Source organism: Narcine bancroftii, chromosome 7 (assembly GCF_036971445.1).
Source record: "Narcine bancroftii isolate sNarBan1 chromosome 7, sNarBan1.hap1, whole genome shotgun sequence".
Taxonomy (NCBI): Eukaryota; Metazoa; Chordata; class Chondrichthyes; order Torpediniformes; family Narcinidae; genus Narcine; species Narcine bancroftii.
The window spans coordinates 35,707,309-35,719,864 of NC_091475.1; the positions used below are offsets into that span (position 1 = coordinate 35,707,309).

General features: G+C 38.7%; 1 protein-coding gene across 12 annotated transcripts in view; it reads left to right on the plus strand.

The window, feature by feature from the left end:
- Nucleotides 1-12,556, plus strand: part of dgkh (diacylglycerol kinase, eta) — a 516,150-nt gene that overhangs the window by 182,076 nt on the left and 321,518 nt on the right. For all 12 annotated transcript variants that reach the window (XM_069889606.1, XM_069889602.1, XM_069889607.1 and 9 more), the window contains one exon: nucleotides 7,764-7,874. In XM_069889606.1, the coding sequence (XP_069745707.1) occupies nucleotides 7,764-7,874 (111 nt within the window). The remainder of the gene's footprint in view (nucleotides 1-7,763; nucleotides 7,875-12,556) is intronic.

A 12,556-nucleotide genomic window follows, 5' to 3' on the forward strand; every position in this document is an offset into this window, starting at 1 on the left:
CTGTCCCTTTCACTTCTGTGTATTTATCTAGGTTTCCACAAATACATCCACGCTATACTTTTCAGCTGCTACTTGCTTTAGTGAGCTCCACATCTCACCTCTCTCCAGGACCATAGTTCTCTCCAGAAGGCTTCATTGACTGTCTTATGTTGATTGCCCATAGGAGAAGAAGGAGTAGGAGTAGGAGCAGGCCAACTGGCCCATCAAGCCTGCTCTCCCATTCAATAAGATCGTGGCTCTCCTGCTTCATTAGGCAAAGAATCTCATGGATTCCCTACTTTCTGTGAGAAACAGTTCCTCTTTATCTCTGTCTTAAATCTACTTCCCCAAATCTTTAGATCATGTCCCCAATTCTTGTCTCAGCGGCCAGTGGAAGAGATCTCCTTGCTTCTACCTTATTTATTTCTTTTGTAATTTTATTTGTTTTGTAAGATTGGCCCCTCGTCCTCCTAATTCCAATGAATAAGATATGATCATGTTTATTGTCATATACATTGTACAATGTATATATGCATTGACATCTAGACCTACCTTACTTGCTGTGGCTGAATAGGTATTTATTTTATAAAAAAACAATTACAATAGAATAGATTAGATTAAATGAAAAGAGATAATGACAAAAAAATATAAATGCTCAGGTCAAAACAATAGTTCAGTCAGCCCTTTAGTGGTGTATTGAGCAGTGCCCAATCAGAGTTCCAAGGGGAGGTTCAAGAGTCTGACAGCCATTGGAAAGGAACTGTTCTTGAACTTGGAGGTGCTGGAATCCAGGTTTCTTTATTTCCAACCCAAGGTACGATTGACAAGAGGTATAGTTACTCAGGCTTCTCGAGCTACTCCTCATAAGCTAGCCTCCTCACTTCCAGAATCAAACTGATGAACCCACAGTTTTCTGAACAAATCCAAACAATCTTCTCTGCATATAACCTACTAATGTGTAGATCTTCATCAGGTCATCTCAAGTCTTCACTTACAAGAGAAAAGAATCCCAGTCTTTACTGATAGTTCTGTCGTCACCTTTATAAAGATATGGTGCAATTCCACTAGTGCTTATAGGTCCTTTTACCCCCTCCATAAATCTTCGTCCGCGAAGCCAAGCCAAAGAAGATAGGTCCTTTAGTAATACAGAGCCTAGAACTGTGAACAGTACTCTCAATGTGGTTGAACTTCAGCATCTGTTTAGCTATATGATTAGCTCATTAGCAGAGAAGATGTAAAAAAAAGAATATTTAGTATTTAAACCACACCATAGCCATAAGGTTACATAAAATGTATACTTAGCACCAGCAGACATTTATACTCCATCCAAACCTCCTCATCTTTCCCCCAAGTCCATCTTTCTCTTCAGGATGATCCATTCCCTTCTCCCTCAATATACTTGCCTATCCTTCCCTTAACCATGGCTATATTATTCTCTGGTACTAAATTCCTCATTTTTTCCCACTCTTTCTTTCTGAACATTCTTCTGAAATTCCCCTGGATTTCTTAGTGATAATCAAATCTTAATAACTTTCAGTTTTGCTTCTCCTCAGGAGGAGAAATCCTTTCCCTGCACCATCACTCATTATGTCACCTTTCAGCCTTCTCTCCTCAAGAAAACAAAGATGTTTTAATATCGGCACATAATATTCCCGCAACAAATTTACATTCCATCAAAATATAAATTGATGCACCTCAACTTCAGAAATACAAGCCATCTCAACTTTAGCCCAACTCGGGGGTTGGTCCAAATCCATCAGTTTACTAATAAATTTCAACTGGGGTACTTCATAATAATTTTGAAAATGGGGTAATTGAAGCCCACCTAACTATTAAAGGAATGGACTAAAAAAAATAAGATTTTAGGATCAAAAGGTAAATTGTCAATATAACAATCAGCTTATTCCTTTTTCAATGTTTAATAATTATTTAAAGAGTTGGGACACTCAGGGTATAAAGATGTTACAAGATTGTTTTGTAAAAAGACATTCTTTCTTTCAATCAATTGAAAGAGCGTTTTGATATTCCTGAAAATTCTTTGTTTGTTTATTATCAACTTCGAGCTTTGGTGAAAGATATGTATGGTAGAGAATTCGAGTCTTTGATTTCTTCTCGACCAAAAAAAGGGTAATATTTCTGTTATGTACCAAGTATTACAAGACAATATGGATAAACCGGAATGGGAGAAGTCTAAGCTTAAATGGGAAAAAATGATTTAGCCTTTGTTTTTCCTGAAGATTATTGGGCAGATATGTGTCATGATAGTGTTAGTAAATTGACGAATGAGCGGTATGGAATGGTTAATTATAACTTTTTACATCAGTTGTATTTAACCCCAGAGAAATTGAAAAAAAATATGGTTTTACTAATTCGGACTCTTGTTTTAGATGTGGTGTATGCACTGGTACTTTTTTACATTCTGTTTGGTCTTGTGTTCATGTACAACCATTTTGGCAAGAAATTAGGTTAACTTTGGAAAAATTATATGACATTAAGTTACCACTAGATCTATCTATTTTTTTAATGGGTTATATGATTCCTTTAAAGGGGTTAGGGTTGGATAAATTTCAAATTGCATTTGTACACTTAACATTGTCTGTAGCTTGAAAATGTGTAGCAAGTACATGGAAAGATAACATAGTGATTAATATAAAGCGATGGCATAATGAATTGAAAGCTTGTATTGTTATGGAAAAAATTACATATAATCAGCATGATCATTATTCTTTTTTTGTTAATAAGTGGTTACCGTATTTGGAATATATGCATTTAGATGTATTTTGATTTATTATATATTCTTAGTTTCTGTTTATATATTTTTGGCTCTCCTTAAGAGAGCTGGCTGATGGGGTGGGAGGGAGGGTGGGGACTCATTTTTAAAAAAAGATTTTACATATATTTTTTCTGTTTTTTTTATTGTTTTTATATATACTTACATAAAATTGTCTTTATGGAATGTATGCTGTGTTATTACTAATGATCTTTCAAATAAATAAAGTTTTTTAAAAAAAAGAAAAGAAAGGTGCCAATATTGTCTTACCTTCCAGCTAAGTGTACCCCAACATTTATAGTGTCACCCTCGTATTTGTTGCACCCTTTCCTTTTGTCTCTATTGTCTCCTCTCCCACACTGAATGCAAGGAGTTTGTATGTTCTTCACGTGTTTGCGTGGGTTTCCCCCAGGGGTCCAGTTTCCTCCCACCATTCAAAACGTACTGGAGATGTGTAGGTTAATTGGGCGGCATGGACACATGGGCCGAAATGGCTGCATGTCTAAATTTTTTAAAAATGGTGACTATAATAAGGGATGAAAGTAAATCCATTTCCTTGCATTGAAGTAACCTGTATTATAGGAGGGAAGGGATAATGGATAGAAATTGGGAAGGGGATTGTCTGGAGGGTTAGTGGAAGAGGCATACTTTGAGGAAGCTCTGAATTTGCATTGAATGTTAGCCATAGAGCTTTATTTAAAGAATTCCACAATTCAAAGACAAAAAGGCTGGAAAAGGAGAGGGTTAGAGTCAGGATAGAAAATAGAAAAAGGAGGTGGAAAGATTTTGAAATTGATACTCAAGGGAACACTGAAACATGTTAACAATTGTTTGGAATAGAACAGTGAGTAGAATCGAGAATAAAAATAGTAGAAAATCGCACAGAAGGATTTCTCTAACATGTACGGCCTCAACTTTGCATCGACCGGCACCTAGTTAAACAAGAAAATGTGAAAATGGTGGGGTTAATACAATTCATAAATCTGCTGGAGAAACTCAGCAGCTATAGGAAGTAAAGGGAAAGCAACATTTTGGGCCCGGGCCCTTTGTCAGAAATCGGCTGAAAGTGTTGGTTGCTGTGTGACTTGCTGAGTTTCTTCAGTACATTTGTGATTGGACTGTCAACCACCCAGTTACACTAATTCTATAACAAACCTGTTTTACTCATCTCATATTCCTATCAACTTCCCATTCCCAGAAGGACATGGGAGCACCCAGAGGAAACCTACACAGTCACAGAGAGAGCAAACAAACTCCACACAGACAGCACCCAAAGCCAAGATTGAATCTGTGTCTCCAGAGCTGTGAGACAGCTGTTCTACCAGCTGCACCATAGTGCCCCTATTAGGTTTGAATAGCCATCTTCTGAGAGATGGGAGCGATCTTGCAGCGCATTTGAAAATTTGAATAATTATCCGAGAAGTAACATACTCATATCACACTTAGAAGATATTGGTCAATGCTTCACGTGAAAATTTGAACATGTGATCCTCGATGGTCTTATGTGCACCATTGAATGAATGCTACATTGTCAGGAAAAGTGTCTTTTAATGAAAGATTGAATCAAGTCTCCCTGTTATGTTGGATATAAAAAATATTTTTACATTGCTTAAAAATGAACAAAGACCTCTCCCAGTCTTTGAGATCGGTGATACTTTATGGGATGAGGTGATCAATTAGTTGGTTTTATAGCCACATTTCTGGAATTGTGCCGGAAGGTGCAGTTAGTAGGGGAATGGGCATAAATTTGAATCTCACAATAGCATATGGGGATTTAAATTAATACATCTGGAATTTAATTTTAGAAAGCTTCTGAATGGTAATAGAACAACTGATTGTTGTGAGAAACCCATACGACACATCCATCTGGATCCAACAATGTGGTTGACTTCCTTCACAGTTTGGAGACAATTAGGAATGGGTAATAAAAGGTGGTGTTGCAGCAGGCATATCCTACCGACAAATCTAAAGGAATATCAGCATTGTGCTCTGTACAATTAATTTATTGACTATCGAAGAGAATTGGACATATCTAGTGTAGCTGACATTTGTTCCCAGAGCAGTCATTATCCACCCAAAATAACTCAGTGGATGTAAATTGCTTCAGGAGGCAATGCTACATAATGCAGTTTAATTTTGGAATCTATCTGTGGGTATATATGCTACTATATTTCATATATCAGAAATTACATTGCAGAAGGCTTTTTGCATCAGATTTAGTTTCAAGCAGCTATCTGGCAAATCCTTATTCCTCCCCACATGTTATTATTTTTCCTTTAAATATGAAGACCATCTTTTAATTTTCTTTTTTTGGGGGATGACCACAGGTTTTATTCCTTCGTTGTGACAGTGACCATGCTTCAAAAAATGTAATTAGCTGTAAGTGGGACGTTCAGAGGACCTAGTTATTGTGCAGGTGAGCAATTAGGAATGTTGGCATTTATTGCAAGAGGGTGAACTACAAGAAAAGATGCTATACTGAAATTATATATAGTTTTGATGAGACAGCATGTGAAAAGATTGTACAAGTCTGGTCTCCATATCAAAGGAAGGGTATACTTGCAAAAGACAGGGTGGTATGGTTGGCGTAGCGGTTAGTGCATTGCCTTAGCAATTGGGACCAGGGTTCAAATCCTGCGCTGTCTGTAAGGAATTTGTACATTCTTCCCGTGTTTGCGTGGGATTTTCTTGAGGGCTCTGATTTCCTCCCACTGTTCCAAACGTGTAGGTTAATTGGGTGCAAGTTGGGCGGCACGGACTTGTGGGCCAAAATGGCAGATACCATGCTGCATGTCTAAATTTAAATTTAAAATTTAGAATATTGAGAGGTTTACCAGTTTGACTACAGTTTGCCTGGTTTTTCATCTGAAGAATTAAGCAGACTGAATCTATATTCTCTTGAATATTGAAGATTGAAAGATAATCTAATTGAAATGTTCAAAATTCTTATTGGTCATGACCTTGTATTTGTGGACATGGTGGGTGTTCAGAACCAGGGCATTACAATCTCAAGATAAGTGGTTGGCCATTCAAGAGGGTAGTGGATCTTTGGAATTTTTTATCCAAATGGGGCCTCAGAGACTAAGTGTATTCAAATCAGAGCTCAATAGATTTTTAGATATGAAGGGGCATACAGGAAAGTTCCATGGAGGTAAAAGATGAGCCATGAGCATCATGAACATCAGATACAGTACATTAAATTAAAAGAAGTACAAGTAGACAGTTCTTTCATCTGAAGAGAATTTTGGAACAATGGGTTTAAAAAAAAGAGCATGTTTTGCATCTGCTGATGTTGTGCAGGAAGGTTCGGTGAGAAGGGGAATTGATCGAGTTGGTGGATTAACCAAAAGAAAATAGTCCCTACACAAAGCTGAAAGAAGAGAGAGGAGTAATAGATATGTCGTGGACGTTTTGGAAAATGCAAAGGATTTTCCAGTGGTTGGCTTTATTTTTACTGACGTACTCATTGGGCCTGCTTCAAGTCAGTGATCTGGAAGAGTGGAAAAACAGCACAAGAGGAATTTTATTCTGGTTCTTCCAACCATGTCTGCTGTTTTCCATTGAGGATACCTTGTTTCTTGTCTATCCTTTGGACACATTTTTCTCCAGGACAGGTGCATTTCAACTGTCATGGGTTAACACCAGTAAAATCTTAGAATATCCTCAAGCAGGATCCTATCCAAACCATTCTTCATGGGGTATGTCTCCCGATAGTCACAGGTTTCAATTGTTCCTATTTTACTGAAGGACAAAGCTCCTGCTGCCCACAATATCCATGTTACAATGTTCCTCAGTACCTTAAGGATGCTGCTTAATGACTTTAGCCATTGGTCCACCACAGTGTGACTACCAATGATGTGTGGTTGGCGAGCCACTGCTCCTCTTTTGTCCAGTGGGATATTCAATTGGGGATATTCAATCTGTTGACGTTGATTTCTTTGAGGTGGCTTCAGAAGATTTTACTGCTGTCTTTTGCCAGTTAACTCATTTTCTTTGCACAGAAATATTCCCATTCCAGGTAAGTGTACTCAGCAAGGGTAACTGTGTTCGTCACAAAGAAATGTGAGAGCCAGTTTGTGCACAGCTATTGTGATAAAACTGTGCAATAACGACCAGATAATTTATTTTAATTATGCCAGGTAAGGGATAAGAATTTGTCAGAATCCACAAGATCACAAGATATAGGAGCAGAAGGAGGTCAATTGGCCCATCGAGTCTGCTCTGCCATTCTATCATGAGCTAATCCATCCTCCCATTTAGCTCCACTCTCTGGCCTTCTCCCCATAACCCTTGATGTTCTGATTAATCAAATACCTGTCAATCTCCAAATCCAGGGATAAGTTCTTACTTTTAGATTAAATAATGCTATGGAATTATTTGTCCATTAGAAGAGGCAGGTTGGACCTCAGTTTGATGTAGTCTCATCTCAGCTCATAAAGCACAATCTTTTGCCCAGAGTAAGGGAATCGAGGACCAGACATGATAGGTTTAAGGTGAAGGGGGGAAAGATTTAATAGGAACCTGAAGAATAGCTTTTTTACACACAGGTGTGTTGGATGTATGGAACAAGCTGATGGAGGAGGAGGTTGAAGCAGGTACTATTGCAATGTTTAAGGCAGATACATGGATAGAATAGGTTTAGAGAGCTATGGACCAAATGCAGGCAAGTGGGACTAGTGTGGCTGGTGCATTTTGGTCGGCATGGGTAATTTGAGCCAAAGGGCCTGTTGTCATGATGTATGACTCTATGACTGAATAGACACTACTTCAGCAGTGAAGCAACCCTTCAATACTGTATTGGAAAATATGCACCCAAAATTACATGATGAAGTCTTTCAAAAACTTTAGTCCAAGACTTTCTGACTCAGATAGGAAGCACTGGGCTCCAGTTAACACCTTGAAAATTTTGTGTTGATACTTTTACTGACATCACTATATGAAAAAAAATGTTATTTGCTTCATGAAATTGTATCTGCTCAGTTGTGCTCATTGCTGCGTTTTAATTTGTTTCTAGACAAGTATAAAAGAAGGATTTTTACTGAAGCAAACCAGCTCATTTCAGCGATGGAAAAGAAGATACTTCAAGTTACGGGGACGGACTCTTTACTATGCCAAGGATTCAAAGGTACACAAGCCATCTGAAAAGTCCATAACTGGCAAAAAAGATAAATTGATTTGGTCAACTTTCATATTTCATCTCAATTTTCCCATGGATTAGCCAATTCAAGTAGTCACAATCCTCCAAATTTGCCTTATTAATGTCTCATACAAGTTTTCTGTAATATCCCAAATCCTATAGTCAATACATTGATTTATGAAGGCCAATTTGCAAAAGGCTCTCGACCTTATGACCTATCTACCGATAATGCCACTTTCAGAGAATTGTGTATCTGTATTTGCAGGTCCCTCTGTTCTACCGGACTCCTCAATGCCCCATTCTTTACCATGTATGTCATACCTTGGTTTCCAAAATCCAACACCTCACACTTGTTTGCATTAAATTCCATCTGCCATTTTGCAGTCCACTTTTGCAACTGGCCTCGTCCAGATCCATTTGCAAGCCTTGAAAAAGTATCTTGTTGTCCACTCACCTCTAATCTTTGTGTCATCTGCAAACTTACTGATCAAATTTACCAAATTATCATCTATCTAGATCATTGATATGGATTAGAAACAACAATGAATCCAGCACTGATCTTTGAGACACAGGCCTCTAGTCAGAGAGATAAAAACTCACTACCACTTGTGCCTTCTCCCATAAAACCTCTGGAATTCAGTTTACTTCCTCACCATGAGTACCAAGTGACTGAACTTCCTGACTAACCTCCCATGTGAGGCCTTGTCAAAGACCTTACTACAGTTCATGTGGACAACATCTATTGCCTTTCCTCAGTAACTTTTCTGGGAGTCAGGATCACCGCCCTATAATTTCCTGGGTTATTTTTGGTGTCTTTTTAAAACAACAAACAACATGAGCTACCCTCCAATCCTCCAGCACCCTCACCAATGGCTGAGGAATTTCTGCACAAACCTCTCTCAAGGTCCAAGGGAATACCTTGTTGGGCCCTGGCAATTTATCCACCTTTATTTGCTTTAAGACAGCAAGCACTTCCTCGTTTTGAGTCTGTATACGGTCCATGTCTTACTGTTGTTTGCCTTACTTCCCTATACTCTGTGCCAGTTTCCTGAGTAAATACAGATCCAAAAAATCTCCCCCATTGCTTCTGGGCTCTATACATTGCTGACCACTCTGATCTTCAAGAGGACCAATTTTGTCCCTTACTATCCCTTTGCTCTTAATATACTTGTAGAAGCCCTTAGGTTTTTCTTTCATCTTCTCTGCCAAAGCAACCTCATATCTTCTTTTAGCCATCTTGATTTTGTTCTTAAGTTTTCTCTTGCATTTTTTATTCTCCTCAAGTACCACATTTGCTCCTTCTCACTTATATTGGTTATACAATATACAAGATCCCCAGTATCTTTTGAAATCCAAAGTTCCTTATGCCCGTTAACTTTGCCTTTAATCTTCACAGGAACAAACAAACTATGTATTCTCAAAATTTCACTTACTGAAATTTCACTCATTGGCTTTGCACTTACCTCGCACGTCCTTGTCAGAAAACAACTTATCCCAATCCACACTTTCTAGACCCTTTCACATTTCCTCAAAATTGACCTTTCTCTAATTTAGAATCTCAACTCGAGGACCAGGCCAATGCTTATCCATAATTATCTTGAAACTAATGCCATTATGATTACTGAACCAAAGTGTACTCCTATACATACTCTGTCACCTGTTTCCTGAGATCCAGTATTGCACTCTCCCTAGTTGGTACCATGATACATTGATCAGAAAACCTTCCTGAATTTCTGATAAACTCTAAGCCATCTATCCCTTTTACAGTATGAGAGTCGCAGTCAATATGTGGAAAGTTAAAATCATCTACTATCACAATGTTATGTTCCCTACAGCTATCTCTCTGCAAATTTGCTCCTCCAATTTTCTATAATAACCCATTAATATGGTCACACCTTTCCTGTTCCTCAGCTCCACCCTTCTAGCCTCAGTAGACGAGCTCTCTGGTCTATCCTTCCTGAGCACAGTGTGATAGTTTCCCTGATGAGCAATGCCACTTCTCTCCCTTTCATCCCTCCCCTAGAACATTGAACTGGCAATCCTGCCCAAGTTTCACTAATGGCCACAGTGTCATAATTCCATGTGCTAATCCATACTCTAAGCTCATCTGCCTTTCCTACAATGCTCCTTTCATTGAAAAACCCTTTGATGTCTATCTCTATATGCAGTCTTAACATAATCTTTTTCCCTCTCAACTCCATCATCTGTTCTGGCATTCTGGTTCCAATCCCCCTGCAAATCTAGTTTAAACCCTTTGGAGCAGCACGAGCAAACCTTCTCGCAAGGAAATTAATCCCCCTCCAATACAAATGCAAGTCACTGGTATAGATCCCACATCTGCTGGAAGAGAGCCCAGTGATCCGGAAACCTGAAGCCTTCCCTTCTGCGCCATCTCTTTAGCCACAAGTTAAGCTGTATTCTCCTCCACCACATAGCTTGGTAGCAATCCTGAGATCACAACCCTGGAGGTCCTGTCCTTCAACATCTAACTCCCTGAACTCTTTTTGCAGGACCTCATCACCCTTCCTACCCATGTTATTGACATCTGGACCTTGACCGTCTCTCTTGAAAATGCCATGAACTCAATCTGAGATACCCTGACATCTGGCAACATATCATCTGGGATTCTCGATCTCCTCCACAAAACTTCTTATCTGTTTCCCTCAATATTGAAACCCCTATCACTACAGCTCACCTCTTCTTGTCCCTCCCTTTCTTAGCCACAGGGCTCGACTCTGAGCTAGAGACCTGATCGCTATGGCTTGTCCCTGGTAGGTTGTCTCCCTCAACGTTATCCAAACTATAAACATAGGATTGAGAGGAATGGCCACAGGAGTACCCTGCACTGCCTCTCTGTTTCCTTTCCCTCTCCTGACTGTCATCCAGCTGCCTCCTAGGTGTGATTTCATCACTGTAACTCCTGTTTATCATCCCCTTAATGGCCCCACTGATTCGGAGTCCATCTAACTCCAGCTCCAATTTTCTAACTTGGTTTGTAAAGAGCTGGAGTTGGATGCATTTCTCACAGATGAAGGCACGAGAGATACTATCGGCTTCTCTGTCTAACCACATTCTGCAACACAACACTCACTGGTTGACACGCCATCCCTTCCCTTTTGTAAATATCCTTAAATTGCCTCCTTGATCTTTACTAAGATTTATTCCAGGGATGGGGAAAGGTTGAGAAGGTCAAGTCTATACTCATTAAACTTCAGAAGAATGAGAAGTGACCATATTGAAGCATTAAAAATTTTGAGGGGGGTTGGCATGGTCGATGTTGAGAGAATGTTTTCCCGAGTGTAAGTAGCACTAGGAACTGGGAAGCAAAGTTTCAGAATAGGGATGAAAATGAGAAGGAATTTCCTCTCTGAGGTTTGTGAATTTTAGAGTTCTCTGCCCCAAAGAAGGGCTGAGCCAAGGAATGCACTCAAATCTGATATCACTGGCTTATTGGAGAGTGAGCAGTTATCAAGAATAGGCAGGAAAGTGGAGCAAGACCCTGACTTGTGAACTGTTCAATGGGTCATGTTGGCATACTGCTGCTCATAATCATTAAACACATCACTAAAATTAATATTAAAAAATCTTAAAATACAAAACTTTAAAACAAACTTGTTTAAGTTATCTGAATTAAGTAAAACATTTTGCCCATGACCATTAGTTATTTAGTTAGTTGCTGTAAATATTAGACTCTGTTTGGTGTCAAATAAACTGGACTCTAGTTCCCTTTTTTTTGTATTTGCTTAGTTGTGAGGTTTTCCTGTTTCTTTATTTATTTTTTCTCTGATCTGTGCTTTTAGGAAGGATGTAATTCACTCTGCTGCAATGTGTACTTTCTATCCCTCATTATCTCTTATCTTCCACTCATTAATTCTATTTACTTGTTATTTGAAACTAAGATCTTTTCTCATAACTGTCATTGGATTTAAAAACACAAAAGCTGCAAATTCTGGGATATTGAGCAAAGAATTGCTGGAGGAACTCAGCAGGTCAGACAACATCCAAAGGAGAAATGGTCTTTAACTCTTGATAAAGGGTTCAGATCTAAAACATTGACTGACTATTTCTACCCACGGATGCTGCTGACCTGCTGAGTTCCTCCAGTAATTCTTTATTATTGAATTCCCCTTTATTTTCCTACTTCCCACCCCTTTTCCACTTTATCTGTCCTTTCCAAATATCATTGTATAGGTGAATTCTAGAACCTGGGAGTAGTGGATGAGATTGTGGGAAGAATTTTAAAAAGTGGGCTGAATGTAGACTAGTGTTAATGGATATTTGATGGTCAGTGCAGACTCAGTGTCCTGTTTCCACACTCTATCTCTCTATGACTCCATCAAATACCCTGGAATATTTAATTCTGAGTCTTGGTTTATTTCTTCATTGTTGCTGCTAGGTTGAACCCATTGGGTGTTAGTTTGTCTGTTTTGTTAAGATCATTTGTGCATTCAGGTGAATTACCTTCTTTTAATTATTTTACTGACTATTTATTTCTGTCTCACCCTGCTTTCATTAACTCATTTTTTCTTTCCTCTATGGCTTCAATCTGTAATCTCTACATAACAACATTCTGACACCTTTTATTTCCAGTTATAGAACACTGACTCCAGTATACTCATTGTAGCCCAGTTTAAGGGTAGTCCATCCAAAAGAAAATATTTTCCCCTTGA